We start from the raw sequence: 24,356 nt of genomic DNA, 5'->3' as shown, positions 1-24,356 counted from the left end.
TCAAACCCTGTACACTCAAGACATGCTCCATATATGGCCAGTACAGAATTCATTCCATATGTTGATCTGACCCCCCATGCCAAAGCGCCAGCGCTCGCCCAGTAGTCTGCTGTCACCCAGGCGGAGGATATGCTGATCTAACCCCCCATGCCAAAGCACCAGTGCTCGCCCAGCAGTCTGCTGTCAGTCAGGCGGTCGGATGCGCGCACGCGACCTCGCCCTTTAGGGCGTGAAGGGCGAGGTCGCTTCTCGCCCTCAGGCATCTTACTGGTGTACTTTAGATTCTCAAAGTGGGGCCTGGGAACATGGGGTCCTTGGTTGGGTTGAGTACCAACTTACCAAGGTGTCCCGACTCCCCACCGAAATTCTGCATGGCAATGTACAAGCTTGCAGCACTTGTAAGCCTACATCTATATATACTTTTGAAAGTACGGCTTATTTGTTCACTGACTGATGACACTATAGGACCGGATCTTTAAATGACGTCACGGTGCTACGTGGAACGGAAGTAGCATGTAGCTAACACGGCCGCTCTGCTAGTAGTGCTACAACAAGACAAGTTGAGACCGAGCGACCAAAACAAACGACGATGGCCAGGCGAAAAAGCCGACAGAAACTCCGAATTATGGAAATAGCCACGCTTTGATCGAAGCGGCGACCTTAGACAGGGGACTAGGAATGCAAAGCTGTCGTTCTACCTGAGTGACTTGCAGTTAGTTGGAGATTCTGACCCTGCCAAACAGATATTTAGCTACTACTAGTACTGTGGTGTTGACTCTTGTCTTTCAGTGTTGTCTGAAGCTGTGCTAACTACTAGTTAGCTGTGACAGCAGCTTGCAGTGCACACAAACTGGAAACTGAATGTACGACGGTAGAATGGGTGTGTTAATTTACCCTCATTGACAAACGTTGGACGTGTTGTTTAGCTAGATAACTAACTGTCCAAAGATGAGCTGGTTCAACGCGTCCCACCTGTCCACTTTCGCCAAGCAAGCTTTGACAACGGCTCAGAAGTCCATCGACAGAGTCCTGGACATCCAGGAGGAGGACCAATGGAATGACACTGTTGTCATGCCCTACGATGGTAAGTCAAAGTGGCTTTCTTAGTACCGTGAAATGTTGGCTAGGTGTTTGTGTAACGGCTAACACCGGGCTAGAAGGGAGTATCGGGTTTACAATTCACAATTATAATTTAGGCATTTAACAGATAGGCCTACTCTTAATCCAGAGCGACTTTCTAATAAAAAGCATATAAATTGTGATCTATGATCATGGGTAAACAAAGAACCTATCCTCAGTCTAAACTGTATAATATCAAGAAGAAAAACAAAACAATCTGTACATTGCAGCTATACACACTACACGAAGATCTGAGGTCTACAATGACCTGCCATCTGTCTACATAACATGGTATCTAAGTTACATTTTAGCCTTTGCATAAGCCTGCAAGGTCGTCAAGGCTACGGCAAGTGCTACTTAGGTTTGTTACGTAATCATCCGAAATGAGAGTGAGTTGTTTTACATGATCTTATAATTTCGTTCACCCCTCAATCAGATTTGCCGGTGAAGCTGCCGTTAAGCGGAGGATGGGGGACGACAGAGTGGGACTCTCCGTCAGAGGAGACTCCTGACGTTCCTCCTCCTTCGTCCGAGGCCATCACCACTCCTGTCACCCGCACTGTCGTGGATGATGAGACGGAGATCTTCTTCAGTGCCTTCTTACCTCCTGGTGGCGAGGGTGTCAAGCAAAACGACACCCAGGTTGTGTCTGTAGCTCCCGCTAAGTCCGGCAGACGGCTGCAAGAGGATGAGGAGGAGGAGAAGAAGAAGAAGAGAAGGAAGAGAAAGAGAAGCAGGGAGACTGTGGTCAACGACGACGCAGAACCTCAAACGCTAAGACCCGTGGATCCCAGTGGTGAGGACTTGGTGGAGGCTGCAGAGAACCAGGTGCATGAGACTAAGTCCACACCAAGCACACCAACCTCATCGCCACATCCAGACACCATTCTCCTCCAGCCTGTGTCTCTGGATTCATCTCCGAGTGATGATGATGGTCCTTGTGAGTTCGACGGGGAAACCACCAATACGAGCAGGGTAGAAGCGGACGTTACTGAGGACGCCTTTTTTGTGGACTCGCAAATGGAACTGGCACCGCCGACTTCCACGGAACAACAGGTTCTGCTGGATGTTACAGAGTCAATCTCTGCACCTCCTGCTGTCACCTCTGAACCCGAGAGCTCCACCCCGTCTGACCCCTCTGCACCATCGCTCCCTAAGGAGGTCCTCCTGGAGCCTAAAGAGTCGAAGACGGAGGACCGGCAGAGTGACACCCCCTCCCCTCCGGTCAGCGCCTTCTCCTCAGGCACCTCCACCACCAGCGACATCGAGGTGCTGGACCACGAAAGCGTTCTGAGCGAGAGCTCGGCCAGCTCCAGGCAGGAGTCGGGGGACAGCAAGGGCAGCCTTCACCTGATGCAGGGCTCCTTTCAGCTTCTCTCTGCCTCCACCTGCGGCGATTTTCCCCGCCAGGAGGACTACCCCAAGCTCACGGAGAGCTGTGGCTCCTCCTCGGACGCTTTCGAGCGCATTGACTCATTCAGCGTGCAGTCGCTGGACAGCCGGAGTGTCAGTGAGGTCAACTCGGACGACGACATCCCCGGGAGTCGGACGCTTGCGTCCGTCACCGCCAGCTCCACCCCTACGGAGGTGGAGTCATCAGCTGAGGTTCAGAATGAGGAGGAGGAGATGGAGGAGGAGGCAGCAGTGAGGGAGAAGGAGGAGGAAGAGGACGAGGCGCTCAACGAAACGATGAGGGACCAATCGGTGGATGAGATGGAGGAGAGTGGGCGCAGCGCCACTCCCGTTAACAGTGAGCAGCTGGAAGAGCTGCTGGAGCAAGAAGCAGAGGTCAACGTCACACTGCCCGGTGCTGACCTCACACAGCCAATCACAGAAGAGATGAAAAGTGTGTCCACGTGCCAGATTCTGGAGCTTCAACAGGTAACAAAGGTGTATTGTATGTATCCTTGTGTAGCTGCAGTATCTAGCCTGGATTATCATGTGTCTTCTGCAGAGTCCAGACCGGTCTGGCTCCAATCACTGGGTGGGCGTTTTGCAGAAACCAAAACGTGGAAGAGCCAATCAATGTCTGTCAATCACAGGGACATGAGCGCAGACCCTTATTAAGCCCCCCATGCATGATGATGTGAATTCACGCGGCCTGGATGGTTTACCAGGCTAGATGGTATCAATCAAAACACTTGAACTGTAGCATTTCAGTGAATATAAATATATTGGACTCTTTGTGTAGGTGATTGATGAGCTGTCGAGTCGTCTTGAGAAGAGGGAGTCACAGCTGCTTACAGTCAGCAAAGATAAAGCCAAACTGGAAGAAGATTGTGACAACCTCAAAGAGTGAGTTAGACACACACACACACACACACACACACACACACACACACACACACACACACACACACACACACCTGCTTCTGAATGGTAGGGTAAACAACCAAACAACCATTCTATTAGTTAGCCATAATTTGTGTTTGAGTCTACCGCCGTATCCAAATATTTGGTTTAGTCTCCGGGCTACACTTTTCCATGTTCAAGTTCACATGACATAAAACAGGATTTTGCCTTATCTGATCTAAATGATATACTGTACGTACAATTTATTTTCCGATAATTGTCTTATCTACATTTTTCCATTATTTGAGTCTATTGATAAACGAGATTGTATTCTAACAATTGTTTTCAGAATAAATATTTAAAGTGATGAAATTAAGCTCTTATCACTAAAAGTAATTGCTGACTGAAAGTATTTGTACAGGTTTTTGATCGATTGATTGATTGACCTCTTTATTGAACAACATTGTACAACAGCAACATACAGATGCATACATGAGTCAGAAATGGGAGAGCGAGTGTATATGCGATAAAGGTCAAACAGTATTAGTGTTCTACACGCGAGCAGTGGTTCCCAAACCTTTTAGCTTTTTAGCAGTGAGATGTGTCCCTGGGACCCAAACTAATGAAAATAGCTCATCTATAAGTTGGGATATGTCAGGATGCGACGTGTTGTGAGCTTGTAGATCTGCTATTATCTTTTCCCCCCCATCTAATTAATGGATTAGATAGAAACAAAAAGTTGAAAACAATAAATAATTTAGTATTTACTGGCGAGTCGCGACTCGCGACCCATAAAAAATGGTCTGCGAGCCAAATATGTGTCCCGACACGAGATGCACGATATTGAAATTTTGGCCGGTAACGATATGCTACCGATAACCTCGTGCATCACTAGTCCTGACCAGCCACTGTTTTGGAAACGGAGCCATCAGTTTGAGCGGTTGGACAACTTGGACTAATAAGTGTGTGTGTGTGTGTGTGTAATGTGATCTCTCCAGTGAAGTGCTCAGCCTGAAGGAGGAGAGCTCCACCGTCCAGTCCCTGAAAGAGGAGTTCACCCAGCGCATTGCCGAAGCAGAGAGGAAGGCTCAGCTGGCCTGCAAGGAGAGGGACATTGCTAAGAAGGTATGGTCTTGCGAGCCAGGCTCAATTCCTCCCCCAATTTTCAAATTCTTCCGCTATACAGTCTGGTCGAGAACGGCAGCTCTGAAAATAAGGATGTGACGTCTCCTCTCCTCCCCGCCTTCCATTTTGTGGTGCAAATTTGTTCTAATATAAATCAAAATAATCTAAGCATATATAGCTTGCTGATTGTGAGAAAGTCGAATTCTAGACATAAAATATAAAGATATTTTAACATGTGACATGCTATGAGCATGTATATATATCTGCTATAATTGAATAGCCAAAGTATAAAATAATGGTTAAAGTGGTTAGTTACATAGATGCTTTCCTGGTTTGAATGACTTAAGGTAATTCACCAACTACCTTTTGCTCTAAAGGTCTGCTCTTTTTTTTTTTTACGAGGTCTGAGTAACAAAATCCAAAACATGTCAAGTTGGTGTTAATGTTTTAACCACTACATAAGACAAGCAAGGTGTCTGTGACCACGCCGTCTTGCTCTTTCTCCTGCACAGGAAATTAAGGGCATGCGAGACGAGCTGTCCACTAGACTGAACTCCAACGAGACGATGGAGATCATCAGAGAGAAAGAGGAGCAGATCAGAGGCCTGCTGGAGGAAGGTGAGGCTCAGATTATACTGCATGTATGCTTGCAATTGACCAGCTACAGGTAGGTGTCCTTGTGGTTAAGTGTCTGCCCTGAGAATGGGAGCTCGGGGTTCGATCCCCGGCCGGGTCATACCAAAGACTCTAACAAATGGGACCCAGTGCCTCCCTGCTTGGCACTCGGCATCAAGGGTTGGATTGGGGGTAAGTCCCTGCGAGATAGTGTCATCGATTTTGAAAAACCTTTTAAAACGGTACAAATAGTCGATCTTCATCGACATGTTGTAAGATTCGGCTACTTGAGTTTAGGGATAAGGGGTAAGGCTGCGTGCATTCAGTGAAGAGTAAGAATAGAAAATTATATCAGCAGCGCTTACAGAGTTATGGGCCTTATGGGCCTTGTTGTTAATGACTCTGGAAATGAGGCAAATCAATGAGCCGCATGATGTCTGGTGCTGTGGTAGCCTCAAATGTTTGAGTTGTGAGTTGAGTTGAGATGTCAGATGTTTGCAAATTCCCTGCAATGTCAACTTGTGAAGTTTTGCGTTTTATCATTACAGCTGTCTGTTCTGCAAACTGTCCAATTAAATTCTTAACTTGTATTTTGTCACATCATCTTTTGCTGAGTCGGTGAACAAGGCAGTGAATCACAGAAGTAGCATTTAATGAGCTCCCTGATGTCATGAAAAAACAAACAGTGAACAGTGCATGCTTGTCTGCGTAATGCAGCCAGCTGCTGGCAACTTTTGATGAATTTGGGGAACCTCTTGAGCTTTCTTAATTTATTAGAAATTGAGAATATTAAATGGGTATGCATTATACAAAAGAATAATAGAATTTGATGCTGTCATTTCAGTGTTTAGCTATTATATATATTATTATATATATGGGGAATCTCAATATGTTCCCTTTTTGTGTTGTTCGTAAATGAATGCCCTACTTGATCATACTACAACATCACAGAAAAGTATCAAACAGATTAGCGATTCAAATATGGAGATAAGAGGTTTCTGCCCATCAGCTTGCTGATCTGTTATTTTTAGCTTAAAAAAATGTAATCCTGAAAAGTAACAGTTTTTTACATAATGAGGTTTCCACCCGACAGACAATATTACGTACTCATTATTATCTTATACATAGAAATAGACATTTTCAGAGTTGAATTCTGTGTTAGTATCTGCAGTAGCTGTCAGCTTTTTTAAGTCCAAATTGTACTTGCCACCTCCACAGAGCCCCAGCATATGACATCGCCAGGTCACGTCCGGGCTGCGGGGGCTTGCACACGCGTCCCAGATGTTATCACCGTGTGTACTTTATGGGTGGCCATAAAGTACATGCTGTTTGTTTGAGTAGAGATTGAGATGAGATCCGTCACTACCTGCTGTACCATCATCACAATAACTTTAACCACTTGAACCATATTTTATACTTTGACTACGGTATTCAAAATTAGAAGGTTTACATCTGCTATTTTTTTAAATCCTTGCAAATCTTTTACATTTTTTAATCTAATTAATCTTTGCTTCTGGAGGTCCCTGGCACAGAAAGATTTTGAGATGGGGTCCGCAGCCAAATGTATATGATTTTGGGGGTCCTTGATATAAGGACTTTTCAAATATTTGAAATTTAAGTGATGTTCATTCGCTGTTTTGTTAAACGGTACACAAGCATAACCGAATAAAAAGGACATCTTGCTTTGCTGAAGGAATTCATAATCTGAGATCCCATTTCTCAGACTATTACAGGAATGCATAGAAATAATTGATGTAAGATATAGTGAAACTATGGCAGTTTCTTCTGATAATGCTGTCCTTCATTTCTTGTCCATTGACTATGTTAAAGCATGGCTCATACAAAGAAGACCCAAATATCTTTTGAAGACCCTGATTGGATTTTAAAGCATAAATGTTTATTATTGAATACTTAGTCAGTAGGAGACTACTTGCATTACATTATTAATGGAAACACCTGCCTGTACTCAAACTCATCTTCTCTGTGCACAGCTTTTGTACTTTCTTTCATCACATCACATTCCTTACTAGAACCCTACTGTAGATACAGGCCTTAAATACACAGACACTACAGCTGACATTTAACCTAGAAATGGAGAAGTGGGCCAGTCCTTGTTCCTGGTCTATCCACAATAGTCTGACTGACAAGCAAAATATGATAGGGGAGAGCCGCCAAGGTTGTAACGCTTCACGGTTGTAACATGGACGTTATCTCTTGGTCAACGCCACCATGACGCCATCGCGTCAGTATGTGTACAGCAACGTACTCTACGTGCCCAGGAAGTTTGAAGTGTTTACCTTCATCCCACGGGGAGCTATTGGCGAAAAACAGATTTTTCTCAAAAAGCAAACTTTTTACACCTGGAGTATGTGTGCTACAATTTTTTTTCTTTGATGTTGGTGAATAAAAATCCACATGGATGTCTTCATGCTTATGTTCTTCATAAGTTTGCATCGTGTTTAGACGGAATGCACGTTCATTCTGGTCTGTAAGCAACGGCAAAGAAAACTTGCAAAAGTGGATCAATTGTAACACACGCCGGCTCCATTCAATACCATTATAGGTCATATTTACACAGTTGACATATTGGCCAATATTATATGTTCTAAAATGGTATTGTATTGTGTAGTGTATTCTAAAATTATTGTAGGGTTGTATAACATTGTACAACTCAATAAATCAAACGTTTGTTTAATCAATGTATTTCCCCACTGAACTGACCAAAAAAAAAAAAAAGCCCAAACTGGTACACCCGATACTATTTAATATTTCCCTTCTTTTTGATACATTTTCTTATCACATCCATGGTATGAAAACAATGCTAAGGAGTTGCTTCAATGAAATATAATTGCTTTAAGCTGAAAACGATATGTTTAATGATGTTTTTTAGCGTTGTTACATTTATCATGCATGCCGTTACAATTAATCCGACATGCGCAGCAATTGTAACACTGGAACAGCGTCCACGTTCGGTTTAATAACTCCCGACCTGTTTTATTAAAAAAAATAACTTGAAGTGGTTTATCGTAGCAGACATGTGTAGGTCCGTTGCCTGAAAATATTACATGTGTAGATAAACGGATCTCTGAGTAAAAAAATGAAACGTGCAAAATGTTACATCCTTGGCGGCTCTCCCCTACTTAACATACAGAGAAGGCTTTGAACATCATATTTGTCTATTTTTACAACGATAACATAAAATCGTTTGTCTTACTTTTCAGGATTCAAATTAAAAAATAATAAAAGTAGCAGATCGACAAGCTATTTTTGATGCTTTTGTGTGACCCTGTAGTAGTGTAGTATGATGACGTCGTATGGCATTGATCTACGAGAAAACACAAAACGTTAGAATATGGAGAGGTTTCTGCCCAACTGCAACAAAGTTATATTGTTACAACGCTGTCTTGCCATGGCACAAGTCCTTCAGTTGTCTGGACGAACTTTAGGTCATTCGATTCTTGCTTTTGAACATGTGCACGTCGGCGCCGGCGGAGACAGCATTTTGCATAATCACAACAATCATGTCGCGCCCGCTGTCCGCTGGCACGCCTACGCGGGCACTTCAAGTACAACGGGGCCTTTCATGCTTCAGTGTCTGAGATCCATGTATTTCAGGGACAGCCCCTTGAGATGCAGCATCTCATTTTCAGTATGTATGTGTTGCAGGTGAGAAGCTGTCTAAGCAGCAGCTGCAGCACTCCAACATCATCAAGAAGCTGCGTGTGAAGGAGAAGGACTGCGACGGCAGGATCATCAAACAGAGCAAGAAGCTCAAGGAACAGGATGAGGAGCTGAAACATCTGCAGCAGGTCGGTGATGTTTGACCCACTTCAGCCCCTATGTACTGTACTGTGTCGTATGACAAATGGCGAAAATGGTCGATCTACAAGGTCTTTCTGCACGAGTGTCTGTCTGTACAGGAGTTCAATACAGTATAACAATTACAATTCCACAATTCACACAGGTCACAGGTGTGATTTTTGTTTTTGCATTTTAGACAATGTTGGTTGTGCGAGTTGTGGTCTTCGTTCCTCATCCTACTTACTCATCACACAATCAGTTAGGCCAGTGAGCACAACATAGGTATAATATTTGCATTAAAACAGTTTTACTGCCAGGAATGGTTTACTCCAGGTTACTGTCGTTGCTATATACGACATACCCGCCTTTTGTTTTATGTGTTTAATCCGCCGTATTGTAATAAATAAAAAGAAACTCCGTCTTCGCCACGGAGATAGAGACTAGATGATTTTCGTTTTGATGACGAAACCGGAAATCGTCACATGCTGTGGGCTGCTAGGGCTTCTGGGAAATTAAGGCCAATGCAAATGAATGGGGTACAACGCCTCATGGAGACGGGTCTTGTGTGCGTCTTCCGGGTGCACCAAGATGGTGGATGGTACGATCGAATCATAACAAACCGAGAAACCTTTTTCCGCTGGATTTTCGCGGATTAAAAGCCCAAATAATTCAGCGTATGCTCTAAAGGTAATGCAACAATCTCGGCAGTGAAGGGGGGTTGATTAAAATGTGGGTTACGCGTTTAAACCAGTCAAACTGTAGGCGCAGTATGTACAGATAACATTATGCACAGTGGCCATGACTAAAGTGTTTCTGCATGTGTGTGCGTGCGTGCGTTTGTGTTTGTGTATAGGTGCTGGACGGGAAGGAGGAGGTGGAGAAGCAACACAGGGAGAACATCAAGAAGCTGAACGGTGTGGTGGAGCGTCAGGAGAAGGAGCTCAGCAGGCTGCAGAGTGACGCTGAGGAGCTGCAGGAGAACAACAGGAGCCTCCAGGCTGCTCTGGACAGCTCTTACAAGTACTACTGGCTTTCCCTACATAACCCCCCCCACACACATACACACACACGCACACACACACACCCTTCTTGTTTGCCCCTCTTTTGATTTTTATTCCTAGTTTTTAACCTTTTAAACCTTTTAATTCGTTTTCTAATAAATATGTCTGTATTTCTTTCTGTAAAGCGACTTTGGGTACCTAGAAAAGCGCTATATAAATCGTATATATTATTATTATTATTATTACTAGAGATCATTAACACTCCATTACACCACGGCGTCACTTGCTGATGAGAACAGATCTCCAAGCTAGCAGTAACCTATTCAGATCTTCAATTGCGACATGTTGCTTGTTTGAATATCTGTTCTTATCGGCAAGTGACACCGCCATGCGATGGAGTATAAATAACAAATGTTTTCATGAGCAAATAATCTTCTGTCAAGAGATTTTATGATTATTTGATGAATGCTCATTAGAACTTAACTAACTGAACTCAAACCGACATCTTAAAATTGCTTCATGTTTACCCAGCAGTCACAAACACAACTTTCCATCTTGATGGAACAAAGATGAGCGTTCCATTTTTCGTGAAGTTGTAAATGGCACATATTAGAGCTGTTTACATCATTTAATCTCTGACATTTTCTTGTAATCAATTAATAATTTCACCACCACTACTAAGTACTCAATAGTAGACCTCTGCATAGTTAAAACTGTGAGATAGTTAAACTGTGAGGCCTTATGGAAGAGTTTGGAGAATAAACTCCTTAAGAGAACAAAGAGTCAGACTCGGGTACCAGGATGAGTTCATATGGCCTGCAGGCGACACCGGCTACTCTTACTGTACATGGATGGAGGATTATCATCAATCCCAATGAACTCTGTCAGATTGAAGATCTCATTATAATGTGCTCTGAAAGTGGCACCTGTTCAATGTATCACATTGCATTATGCGCACAATGTATCCTAACATAAAGAAACACGTGCACGCGAGGAGCTGCAAGCCAATTAGTGTCGAGTTTCCAGAACAATGAAAGACCCCTGTCAACAACTCTAACGTGGTCCCTGGGTAAAGTACAGTATAGCATTGTAGTCAGGTGACATAAGTTTTCAATAGCTATGTGTATGGTTTTAACACTTCCTAATCCATTAAGACCTGAGGCCCATTCTACAAATGCCTTCTAAATCAGTTTTATAAAAAAACTGAAAAACCTATGTTGCTGTGTAGTGGTGCTCAAAACCTTTTCATGTCAAGAACATGACATGAAAATTATACATATTTGGCCGCGGACCCCCAAGCTCAAAATATTTTGTTCCAGGGACCCCCCAGAAGCAAATCTTTGAGTTAATGTTCACTTTAAAATTCACAAAGTCACGATGTTCTACACATCCTCTGTCCCCCCAGGGAGCTGGCAGAGCTCCACAAGGCCAACGCCAGCAGGGCCAGTGAAGCCCAGGAGAAGTGTCTCAGCAGGGAGACCCAGGCCAAGGAGCTGCTGAGCGTGGCCCTGGAGAAAGCCCAGGAGGAGGCCCGTCTGCAGCAGGAGGCTCTGGCTAACCAGGTAACAGTCAGTGGCTCATTCTCTGCAATCCCAGTGTTCCGTACATTATTTACGTTTTCGTGTCAAGGACCCCCAAAATGCTATGTATTTGCCTTAACCCATTCTGACCTGAGATCAGATTCTAAAAATGTCTATTACATCCTGACAGTTTCATTATTAACCCATTCTGACCTGAGATCAGATTCTAAAAGTGTCTTCGATTTTTCAAAAATAGCAGACCTACAAGCTCGTATCGCGCCACTCGGTGGCGCGATATGAGCTTGTAGATCTGCTATTTTTAAATAGCTAAAGCATAACATGATGCCCGTTCAGAATGGGTTAAAATGTTTGTGCCTGATGCAATTTCATGTCACAATTATCGTGGCCAATATAATTGCGATTAAACATTATATTTGCGTTAATATGCTTTTAACTTTCAAAAATGCCACTTTTGTTATTCACTTTCTTTTTTCAGGTTCACATTGACAATAGGTGTTTCATTACACTTTGTGTATATCCTTGATTAAAGTTACCGTATATTTGGGTTTTATTACACTTTATTGGACGGCACTGTCTCGGGGTAGAGTGGCCACTGGCCAGTTGAGTGGCCGGATGGGAACGTGAGGTTCCCAAACCCCTCTAGAGTTAAGTGTCGAAGTGTCTTTGAGCAAGACACTGAACCCCTAATTGCTCCCGATGTGCAGATTGGTGATTTCCTCTGCCATCAGTGTATGAATGTGTGTGTGTGAATGGGAGAATGTAATGCACAATCTAAAGCGCTTTGGATAAACGCGCTATATACCTGTAAATGCACAATTTACCATTTATGTGTACTTCCTGGATTAAAGTTATATTATGTGTCGATATCAAAAATTCAATCGCTTGCACCCCAGCGACCATACTGTGGGGGGGGGGGGGGGGCATTCGGCAAAAATAGTGTCGAAACATAGATCTGCTCTTTTTGGTGGAGAGATTTGGTGTAGACAGAAAGATGCGGTCCAAGCACAGAGCCACGGGTCCAGTTGGTGCATGAAGGACACTTTTACGATAAATTAAAATCTCTGCGTTATGATTATAGTGATAGTTTTTTCGTTCTTTAAAAACAAAAAAAACGCCATAAACTATAACGATTATGGTCTCTCCAACTCCCCTGACTAGGTGGCTGACCTGAGGCTGGCCCTGCAGCGGGCAGAGGGCCAGACGGGCAGGAAGGAGGATTACCTGAGAGACGAGATCGGTGAGCTGCAACAGGTAAGGCAGAGAGCCACTACACACTACCTGGTACCACCCAAACATACAGCCACTACACACTACCTGGTACCACCCAAACATACAGCCACTACACACTACCTGGTACCACCCAAACATACAGCCACTACACACTACCTGGGCGGGTACCACCCAAACCTACAGCCACTACACACTACCTGGGCTGGTACCACCCAAACCTACAGCCACTACACACTACCTGGGCTGGTACCACCCAAACCTACAGCCACTACACACTACCTGGTACCACCCAAACCTACAGCCACTACACACTACCTGGTACCACCCAAACCTACAGCCACTACACACTACCTGGTACCACCCAAACAGAGAGCCACTACACACTATCTGGTACCACCCAAACCTACAGCCACTACACACTACCTGGTACCACCCAAACCTACAGCAAACATTCTACTACTCTGCCACAGGGCTCGACAGTGCGACTAGGTACTCGCATTTGCGACAAAAAATATCACCGTGCGAGTTGTAAAATTCAATTTGTAGCACAGGTGCGACTACAGGATTTGACCATTCAATCGTGATAAAGACAAGTCTCTGTCTACAGCAAGTGCACATTCTATAGTCGCGGTTCTATACCTACATTTATATGAAATAATATTAAATAAATTTATATATATTTCTGAACGGCAGTGTCGTTCGCCAAAAAGAGCAGAGCTACAAGCTAACAACGTGTCGAAGCTCAATGCGGTGTTCATTTTAAGATCTGTCCCTTTACTCCCACCGCCTCGCCCCTCCCTGTGTTGCTGCTCAGTTCTCTTCTCTTCTCTTCCCTGTCAGCAGCGGAGCGAACGCATCAGAATAGCATGGTAGCGCAGAAGACAGAAGGAGTTGCTAGGACCCCGACACGTTGAATACTAAAGTTATTTAGAAAGTTTGTAATGTTAAAACATCACTTGATATAACTTTTAACTAAACGTGGGTGAAACAGCGTGCAGCCGCGCACGTAAAGAGTGCACGTGCGCACACACATGGAGTGGACGGATTGCTTAGCACCTCGCTAAAAGCGTGTGTGCAGCGCAATACGAATGACTGACCTGGCTGGATATATTAGTCAGTGGCTAGCTCAGGTCCATAACTCTAAATGCAACGCATTAGACTAGAGCTATGGACCAGAGCTAGTCAGTGGCCTCACTGGCCTGCATAACGAGCAACATAAAAAAGGCAAAGATCCCCCCACCTTCTCCTTCCACCACGCCGAGGTGTAGCCTATATGTCCGATGTTCTGTCTGAACTGAAGCAGTCAAAGCCAAGGAGAATGTTACATTACTAATTCACCATCGAATAGCCTCTGCACTAAATGTCACACTCACATGATAGATCAGCAAGATAAAAACGGATAGTCTGTCTGTCTGTCCATCCATTCATAAAATGAATTGACTATCTATCTATATCTGCATACCAAACTAATAGTCAGTATCAGTATAAAAACAAATTGATTATATAAGAAAATATGATATCCAGATGAATATCAATATTGTGATCATTTCTGAAAAGATATTGTGATATAATATTTTGTCATATTGCCTGCCCCTACCTCATATCACTTTATTAAAGAAAAATCACACCTGTGTGAAGTGAGGGGCACTCTTATCATCATACATCATGATTTAATTTACGTCATATTTAGCGGAATTTTGACCTAATTTCTCCGTTCATTGTCAATGGCAAATATTGAGACGTGTCTGTGGGGACTAAAGCTGTATATAGGAGGGGCTACACATTATTTGATAACTTTTCATCGTGCTCCTAAAATAATTAGTGTGCTACTAGATTTTTCAACTTAGGCGCACACGTGCTACTTGGAAAAATGCTAAGCGTCGAGCCCTGCTCTGCCAAGCAAATATGAAATGCCCTGACACCATCCATTTAAGACCTATTTAGGACCTGAGGCAGGAATCGGATTCTACAAATGCCAAATGTAAATCCCAACAATTTTCTGAAAAACAGATGTTGCTGTTATTTAACTTGACTCCAACAAGTTCACAATACAGCCTCCATTCTGGTATTGGTGCTCGGATTCTCTAAAAAAAAAATTATACATTTATAACCAAAACCTAAATTGTCGTGCCCTCCACAGCGACTGCAGGAGGCGGAAACCAGGAACCAGGAGTTGAGTCAAAGCGTTACCTCTGCAACGCGACCTCTTCTCCGGCAGATCGAGAACCTGCAGGCCTCGCTGGGAGGCCAGACGGCATCCTGGGAGAAGCTGGAGAATTGCATCTCTGATAGGCTAGGTGAGAGCAAGAGTCTCAGTGGAGCGAGTGTGTCTCTCAAGCATGTAAGGGACCCCAAGTTGCTATGTACGTATTTGGCCACAGTTCCCCATCTGAAAATATTTTGTCGGGACAACAGATCAACCCATAAAAGATGATTTAATAAATATTGGGTTAGGGTTAGTCGTCTACACGTCACATTTGGGCTATTTTGGAATATATTTGGGTTAATGGTGGTTTAACTGATTTTCATGCAACACCCTCAAGGACCACAGAACCCCACACCTTTTTCAGGTCCGCATTTATAAATATGTTACCCTAATCCATTGATTCTGTGGCTAAATTTGCTATTTGAAAAAAAGCAATTTGATGCTTTGTGAGCTTCTAGAAAAAACAATCTTACTTTCTTTTTATTGTGGGATATTTTTGAAATACTTTTAACGACACGAAATCTTGCACGATGGGGTTCCTGACATAAATTTCGGGGTCCTTGACATGTAAATGTTTGAGTGTAAAACATGGTTCCCTGTGTGCATCTCCCCTCGTCAGCGGACGCCCAGGCTCAGCTGGCCGTGGCCGTGGAGAAGGAGCGCTCCGCCACCGACGAGCTGCTCACCGCCAATGCCCAGCTGGCCTCTCTGGACTCCCAGAACTCCCTGCTGCGTCAGGAGAAGGGCCGCGTCCTGGCACAGCTGGACGCCGAGAAGCAGAAGAGGGAGAAACTGGAGGACGAGGGCAGCAGGTAACAAATTATATGTGCAGTCGGAATCGGCTTAATTGTCACATCACAGGTTTTTACAGGTGTAAAGAAGTGGGGAAAATAATTTACCCTGCACACTCTTTTATCATTTTGTAGTATTCTGTGAGAAGAGAGAGGGTAGAGTGAGAGAAGAAAGAGAGAATGAAACGTGTTAAATAAAGAAATAATGTATACATACTAGAGCGGTGCCTGTGGGGCCTCTACAGTGGTACCCGGTGGGCACTAGGGCTGTCAGTTTACCTCTGTAATCCCATTCGAATTTCATTGCTTTATTATTTTTAATATTCGAAAATTAATTTTCATTACTTTTAGCCCATTATAGCCTACTGAAAAACCCCTCTATATACATAATATCTTTTAAGTTTGTTATGCATGTTTTATCCACTAGATGGCCCCCCATCCAAACGCCAAAGCTATTATTTTAACACACATGGTTGGCACAAGGCACAAAAATAATATTTCATTTTGATTGAAGGATTTATTAACAGTTTGCAGAATTACAGTACATTTCTGTCTGATCTCACGCCCAGCTATTCCACTTGATAGAGTGAGGAGCGGTAGCGGAGCTATAACTCTATGGCTGGAAGGCAAGGAGCGGCCGGGCCGATTCAACAGCGGTAGATTCGTTATTCAATACATTAAACAAAAGGGTAAAATAAAATATAAAATAGAATTCATAAATGATAAAAGCTACTTTCGAATGGCACATTTTTAGCATTCAAATATTATAAATTTTGGCCTACATGGAACGATGCACGTTGGAAATGCATGCCCCACCCAGATATGATGCGTTGGAGCCTCTACAGCGCTGCCCGTTGGGCACTTGCCTGCTTGGAATGATGCAAGTTGGAAATGAATGCCCCACCCACATTATGTCTGTGTCCCTTTTATGCCCACATATGGACATAACATAACATGTGACATAACCAGACATCCCAGTTTCAAGCTCTGTGTTCCGAGCCCTGGCAAATATCTCAAACACTTATATGTCCCGGTTTTCAACATGCACTACGAAATTGTCCCGGTTTTCACCAGAATTACAATAATGATTGTTTTCAGTGGTCTCATAGGCGGTTTATCTTGTTCTTTTCATGTAAACATGCTCATCTGTGTCTGAATTCAAGGGATTTAAAGACATTTGTAGCTTTTATAAAAGAATCGTTCCCTGACCGGGAATCGAACCCGGGCCGCGGCGGTGAGAGCGCCGAATCCTAACCACTAGACCACCAGGGAGATGCTGTTCAGTCTTGTTGCAGCAAAAAATAACCCGTTGTGGAATGTGTGTCTCGTGTGACAGATGCAGGCAATGGGGCTTCCATTGATATGTATAGCAGGGTAATAACTTCTCACCTCTCTGTAACTAACGACACTGATGTTTCTCATTTAAAACAAAAATTATTGATTGTATTGTATTATACCATTGTTGTACCATTGTACCTCAAATGTGGGATGTGTATACTCCTTAGAAATAAGGTAAAAAAAAAGGGTTGCCTTTTCTTCTTGCTGAATTGAATTGCTAGAGGTGATTGTGTAAATGTATATTTATTTACAATTCCCAGACCTTCCCTGGCATTCCTGGCAATGTTAGTGCTGTACAGTAGAGTGGTCTAAAAGCCTCTAGTCTGAAACAGACAAACCAGTTGTCTTGTGGAGGAAGAGGGGGTGGGGTGGTGCTGAAAGGCCTCACAGAACGACCCCTCCCCCCACATGGGAAGCAGTAATACAGCGTGGCAGTTGGCTTAGCTTTGTGTGCTGTCTGAGAGGTCCACTGCAGCAGGCGGGCTAGTGGCGCAATGGATAACGCGTCTGACTACGGATCAGAAGATTCTAGGTTCGACTCCTGGCTAGCTCGTAGATTCTTTTCTCAGCTCGTGTTTCTGACTGTCTATCAAAGATCCACTACATTGCTATGTAGTAATCCACTACATTACTATTACTATGTTATTACTATCATGTTATCTGGTTAGAAACTAGAACGCAAATTAAAGGGCTTACTGTTACCATGTGGTATAAAGGAGGATGGATATAATGATGGATATAATTCTGCATTGTACAACTGATTCAAGTTAGTTCATTGTATTGCAATTGTGGACATTGCAATATCATTGGAACTGCAACACATAAAGATGGACAAGCAGCAGATTACTATTGTATTTAGTGTTAGATGTGAAATGCTGAGTTACAACTCATTGACACAGCACAGCAGGCTTTTAATAAATACATTTATTTGTAGATATAATATAATAAATGACAATGTATAAGGAGACTAGAGAAAGGAATGACAGAGAGAGAATGAAAGGGGGAACATCACTCCCCTCTAGTGACAGCAGTGGTGCATGGCACCACTAGGCCCCGTGCCTCAGCCTTTTTCTTTGTCAGAGCACAGCACTGCAGCAGGCGGGCTAGTGGCGCAATGGATAACGCGTCTGACTACGGATCAGAAGATTCTAGGTTCGACTCCTGGCTAGCTCGTAGATTATTTTCTTAAAACATTTCCCCCCCCCATTTTGTTTACAATAGTCACTGCATGTTATAATATCCGGCTAATCTTACTCTTTGATTGAATAGTTTATTAAACACATGTAAAAACAGAGTACACTTATTTCTAAAGGTATATGCACCAGCGGTCTTGTTTCCATTAACATTTAATAAATGTTTAATGATTCTGAAAATATGTGATTTGTTTTTCTTTATTTATCTGAAACACGTTTCCTGAAGGTTATTAACTTGTTTCATTCCCCCCCCCCCCTCCCCCACAGTCTCAGCTCCTGTCATTTTTTTTATTATTATTATTGTTTTTTTTTAATCATTGCTGTAATTGTCCTTTTAGGGAACACGTTGAGTTGGAAAACCTGCGCGGGGAACACAGTCGAGCAACTGAAGATGCAAAGAAAGAGAAGGTAGCGTGTTTTCCTTTCCCCTCTGCTCTGACGCCCTACTAGTACTTATTTAACTTCCCTGACCCTGTGCAGAACAACTGCTTCATGTCTGCCTCTGTTTGCTCCGCCCACCAGCTGCTGCTGACCAATCAGCTGGAGATGGAGAAGATGAAGGTGGAGCAAGAGAAGAAGAAATGCTACTTGGCACAAGAAGCCCTCAAGGAAAGGGTAATACATGATGTATTAATGTATATCCTCTAGCTACTTACTGTATACTTACTGTATACTTACTGTATTAATGTATATCCTCTAGCTACTTACTGTATACTTACTGTATTAATGTATATCCTCTAGCTACTTACTGCACTGGTGTTGTTTTGAGCTACATGTTTTCTACATAGACCACATCTTATTATCCATGTCTGTCTGTCTGTCTGCATCTACAGGCACATAGCACATATACAAAGGGGAATAGAGCTTATATTAAAAAAGCGTATCAAAAAAGGTCCTGCACACTGTCGGATACTTGCCAAAATGTTGCTCTTATTTGGTCGACGTTTCGGTCGCTTCTCAGACCTTCCTCAGGGCAGACAAATGACACTTCCTAGTTTTTACGCCATACAGGTATAGATGTTTGTCTACAAGCTATGCCGGCACTGCAATGTGTGAAATATGAGCTTGTCTTCAAGCACTCAGGAGTGAGTTTCAGAGACACAAAGCAGAACTCGATCTGACAGCGAGGACAGATAATGCTCTTACACCCCCGTCTTGTCATGCTCCACTCTCTGGCCGCAGGTGGGGCAGGCCCGGATGGAGGGACAGGCATCGACTCCCTCCACCTGAGGAAGCGAGGTGGTCTTGCAGCTCTTTAGCATTTCCAGGTCGTGATTTATGCAGCCTCTGTTGCCGCAACGGTCGGAGCGTTTCCACGGCTTCAGACACTGCCAGCAGAACTCTTTTGTTTTGCTACGCAGACGGTGCACTGGACATTTAGGTTGGTGAGGTCCTCTCTCCACATAGGAGTCGCATCCTGGACATGTTTTAAATTCCCAGTATTCTGTGGCTGCCAAGTGAGCTAGGATTTCTTCGAAGTACTCCATCTCCTTGGCAGTCAGCACTGCAAGTTTACGCACCTCTTGATAGGACCACACCTCGTCACACTTCTACAGAGTGCCATCCTTTAATGCAGGGCACTTGAATTTGTACTGGCCCTGGTCCAGTAAGCTGAGACACCATCCTGTGAGAGACTCTGGTGTAACAGCATGACCGCAGGACATCTCTGCTCTGAGACGCATGTCGCCATCCTCCAGGGGTAGTGGATCCAAATCATCTGGTCTATTGACACATTTTAAAATGGTGTCCCTGGGGTCATAGCCCTTTTCCTGCTGCTGCTGTGTGGACATCTTCTTTCAAATACTGTGTACAAAGAAGCTATACGCACACCAAAGTCCTTGTAGCGGTGCCGGCACACGGGAGAAAACTGTAGAGGAGATCTTGAAAAAACAAGAAGGTGGCCGCACACGCCAATAGCCAGAGTGCCAATATTTTATTAGGACAGCAGGTAAGACAAAAATGAATCCAACGTTTCGGCGGTTAAGCCTTCATCAGGGGACGGAGGAAGGAAGGCACTGGAGCAACTCGGACAGTTTAAGCCCTTCATTTATTTACAGGGTGCAAGTAAAAAAGTTGACAACGTTTCGATCTATCGGTCACATCTTCGTCAGGTCATGGTCGTGTTTGTTTGGGACCTCCTTGGACTCCCCATTCCTTTTCCCAAGCTGATTGGATGGTGAAGTCCACTGTGCCACACGAACACTTGTAGACACTAGACTAAGACGAAATAGCTGTCGTGTAGTACTGTAGTTAATGTTGACGTGTGTGTGTGGCTGTGCTGTGCTTGACCATCAGGAGAGGAAGGCCATGGTGCTCTCCATGGGCGAGCCCGCCACCTCCACCACCCCCTCACTGTCACGCTCCAGCTCCATCAGTGGGCCGGACAACGGCGGTCTGCACACCTCTGTGCTATCTCAGGTGAACAGCTGGTCTTCAGTCACTTAATGTGCATATTACAGTATAATAGGAGCAAATACACTGGAACCCGCTTCCGATCAATCAAATCTAAAAACGTAACAGAACTGCGCTCAGCAGAGTGCATACCTCCGCCAACACTAAGCAATTGCATGGATTATCTCAGTCACTACGACTGATTTCAGTCATTTGGATTCCATAGATGCAACCTAGCATGTCTTCAGCATGTTGCACACTGAAAATAGCCAATCAACAAGCTCACGACACGCCGTAGTGCGACGTGTTGCGAGATTGAAGATCTGCTATTTTCGGTTATTAGTTATTTTAAGATGAAAGAGTATTTGAAGTGGTCACATGACATTAGCAATGGAATACATGTTTAGAAGCATCTTCCATAAACATCAATGGTCTCAGAAATGTAATAAAACTAAAAGTGTAAGGCCTTAATCTGTGATTTTTCCCCCCCAACTGGTTGGCTGTAATGTATAACAGCTTGGCAGCAACATTTGAAAAATAAATGATAATACCAATGATAACATCATTACATTTTCAGTAATGAGATTTTATGTTTAATTATTTTATATGGACATCACATCATAATCACATTGCCCACTGCACAAATTGTACAACTTGTAGATGCATTGCTTACAGTGTGTTAGCACAAGTGCTAATTTTCACCACCTGTCAGTGTCCACAGGACACTTTTCTAAAAATACAATAACGGTTTAGTAAAAAGACGAAGAAGATTTTACTTTAGCTTTATTCCATGCAATTGTCATGATATGCTAGTGAGACTCACCCCTCAGGGCAGTGTGATAAGACGTGCTTCTCCAAGCTCCATTAAAATCTGGCCATTCCTTCCATTCTTCAGTTATTTTGCTAAACTAACAAATGGAACAGTGTGAAAACATAACCCCGGTCAAACTTGGCAGAGGTAATGCAACGGACCAGCATTTGCATAATAATCCTTTTGAAGTTGTTTGTGTGATTTTGTGCTGTTTTAGGACGACCCTCTGGACCACTCTATGTCCATGGCCTCTATGTCCATGTCCATGAGTGGCACCAACCTGTACGAAGCTGCCAGGCTGTCTGGAGGCTCCAGCATCCTAGAGAACCTGCAGTCTCAGCTCAAAGGGAGAGAAGGAGAGATAGCACAGCTCCAGGTAGCAGTTCACTCCACAGACCGGATACTGATGTGTTGCACTGCGATACGTTATGAACTTGTAGATTGGCTATTTTCAGTGTGTAATATCAGCACACAACTAGTATAAATCACCCTTACTATATCATGCTACCAAATGTCATTCCTTAGTAATTCTGGTTTTAATTAATGTTTTAATTCATTTTTGTATTTGTTTCATTATTGCCCCGAAAAATGCTACAAAGTTGTTGAACTCATCGTCATTCTTATTACAACACCATTATGACGTCTTTACATTCAAGGTTCTGCACCATGTACCTGTACAGCTGTGAGCATATACCTTAAAGTGCTACTGTTATGCCCTCAATGTCATGTTTACTAGCTGGAGATCTCCAGTCTGGAGAGGAGTCGCTCGGTCATGGCTGAGGAGGTTGTCCGACTCACCAATGAGAATGATGACATGGAGGAAAAGGTTGACGACATCCCTAGACTGAAGGATCTACTCAAAGTAAGAGCAGTTGGCTACTAACTAGTAGCTGTTCTTTTCGGTGACAACTGTTGTACTGAAGAGATGTTCTGTTCTGTACAGCACTTTTGGTACAAAGAAAGTTGTTTTTAATTGGGCTCTATAAATACATTTGATTTGAAGTGCACCGTGTCATGCCATCTAACATAATATACAGGTTCTGGATTATATGCTACGGCTCCGTATCACATAAGGTTTTCAGAACCTAGTTTGGGCCCTGCTCAGGCGGTAGCACTAAGCCTGAGTAACTTCTGATAACTCAGAACTTATGGTACTTTCAAGCATTTTCTAAAATAGCCATGCTAAAAGCCTCCGTGTTGTGAGCTTTTAGATCGGCATATTTTTCTCCAGTTTCATGCCTAACCGTAGCAACCTAACCCTGTTGATGATGGTCTGAGGACCGAAACGTGACGTCCACTCTTGTGTCACTTTATTTCACCATGGCACTTTTTGCACAAGATTACATTTTTGCAACAAAAGAGCCTCAATGTTCACCTGTCAATGTCCGAGCTTAGCTTTGGAATTCATATGCTCATCTAGTGTAGTACATCAGAACTCATAAACATCAGGTATCTACATTTAGAATGTGTGTGTGTGTGTGTGTGTACACCCACCAAATTCCACCTACCAGCTCACTGTCTGCAAATGTATTGTGGGTGTGTGTGATTAATTAACTTTGTATTACTGGTATTTGTTTCAGGATCTGGAGCAGAGGCACAACACCATCCTTCAGATGTATGGAGAGAAGGCAGAGGAGGCAGAGGAACTGAGGCTGGACCTGGAAGATGTCAAGAACATGTACAGACTCCAGATTGATGAACTGCTCAAGAACCAGAAATAGACTGGCTTAACCGTAGGCCGATTCTAAGGAAAAAACATATGTTGCTAACAGTATATCAGTGGATCGCAAACTCTTTCATGTCAAGTTGGTAATGTATTTGGCCGTGAACCGCCATCGGCAAATATTTTGTTCCATGGACCTCCAGAAGCAAAGATTTGAGTTAAACATGTTGGCTTTAAAATGTGTATATATACACTGTAGACACTGTACACATTTTCACGAATTTTCAAAAATGGCAGATCTACTCATAGCGTGACACGAAGTGAGGCACTATGGAGCTTGTATATCTGCTATTTTTATAGCCAAAGTATAAAATGTCACGGATGCTTTCCCGGTTTTAAAAATAAAAACTGACACGCTCCCGAACATACAGCAGCATTTTATGCAGATTCACTGTAAAAGACGAGATTTTATTTTCCTCCTACAACTTCCACAGATGTCTGTAAAGTTGATCTGTCTTGAGTAGCTACCAGATTTTTAGCTTTGTTTAGTTTTTTTATTGTTTTATTATCCAATGATATTATTTATGTGGGAATAGTGGTAATTTTGGTAACAGCATAGCATAATATATATTACAGATTACAAAGGCGTTATGAAGGATAATCACAACTCTGTCAACACCTGTCAACTCCTTGGAACTTCATACGATGTTACAAATGCTTTTTCATGATCAGATTCACAGTGCTGTGTAGAGTCTTCTGACTATCATAAATGAACAGGATTTAGTTTGCACTAAAGGGGTTTCATTTTCAGTTGAATAGATTGAAATATAATTGGAATATGGTTCAAGGTGTATAACAACAATAATTATTGTACAGTTATAATTTGTTCAGCTCCTTAACAAAAACAGAGGAAAGAAATATCTTTAGCATATTAAGCTATGCTATCTATGTATAAATATGTAAATGAATAAACATTTATCTGGGTGCTGAAGTATATAATCTTTTCTGTTCATGTCATTTTAATTCAGTATTCTGGTTGGGGCGGGCAAGTATTTGTGTTCAAAGAAGAAACTCTTTCAAAATAGAAATGGAAGCGCTGCAGGAATTGGTTAGTAGTGGCTCTTGGATGGATGATCTTTGGTGATACAGGTAGGACCATAGACAAAAGGTATTTTTCCTTCAAGTTGTACTGCTTTAATTCTCAAAGGTGTAAATTGCAGACCTGTAAAGAAAAAAAGG

The 24,356-nt window shown here is 43.1% G+C and overlaps 1 protein-coding gene and 1 pseudogene across 2 annotated transcripts; one reads left to right on the top strand and one right to left on the bottom strand.

Moving 5' to 3' along the window:
- The first annotated feature begins 540 nt into the window (after window positions 1-540).
- Window positions 541-24,096, top strand: tmf1 (TATA element modulatory factor 1). Its single transcript, XM_083770423.1, has 17 exons — window positions 541-1,084; window positions 1,556-3,000; window positions 3,311-3,414; window positions 4,410-4,536; window positions 5,049-5,154; window positions 8,818-8,960; window positions 9,806-9,972; window positions 11,359-11,515; window positions 12,653-12,745; window positions 14,865-15,021; window positions 15,550-15,742; window positions 18,591-18,660; window positions 18,775-18,867; window positions 20,548-20,670; window positions 21,672-21,830; window positions 22,191-22,316; window positions 23,035-24,096. Exons 1-17 carry the CDS (start codon window positions 949-951, stop codon window positions 23,173-23,175), a joined length of 3,540 nt encoding a protein of 1,179 aa, XP_083626549.1. The 5' UTR covers window positions 541-948; the 3' UTR covers window positions 23,176-24,096.
- Window positions 19,244-20,042, bottom strand: LOC310862489 (annotated as a pseudogene). Its single transcript has one exon. The product of its transcript is annotated as an uncharacterized misc_RNA (transcript).
- Window positions 24,097-24,356: the final 260 nt, after the last annotated feature.

Source organism: Protomyctophum parallelum (genome assembly GCF_964188405.1).
Source record: "Protomyctophum parallelum genome assembly, chromosome: 8".
NCBI classification, from domain to species: Eukaryota; Metazoa; Chordata; class Actinopteri; order Myctophiformes; family Myctophidae; genus Protomyctophum; species Protomyctophum parallelum.
Note: the sequence above shows the minus strand (reverse complement) of the source record. Positions and strands in the feature narration are given on the sequence as shown.

Excerpts from the sequence above, each read along its gene's own strand:
- tmf1 (XM_083770423.1), top strand. The coding sequence starts at position 949 with ATGAGCTGGTTCAACGCGTCCCACCTGTCCACTTTCGCCAAGCAAGCT. Across the intron at positions 1,085-1,555 it reads TGTTGTCATGCCCTACGATG|ATTTGCCGGTGAAGCTGCCG; the intron begins GTAAGTCAAAGT and ends CCCCTCAATCAG. Across the intron at positions 3,415-4,409 it reads GATTGTGACAACCTCAAAGA|TGAAGTGCTCAGCCTGAAGG; the intron begins GTGAGTTAGACA and ends TGATCTCTCCAG.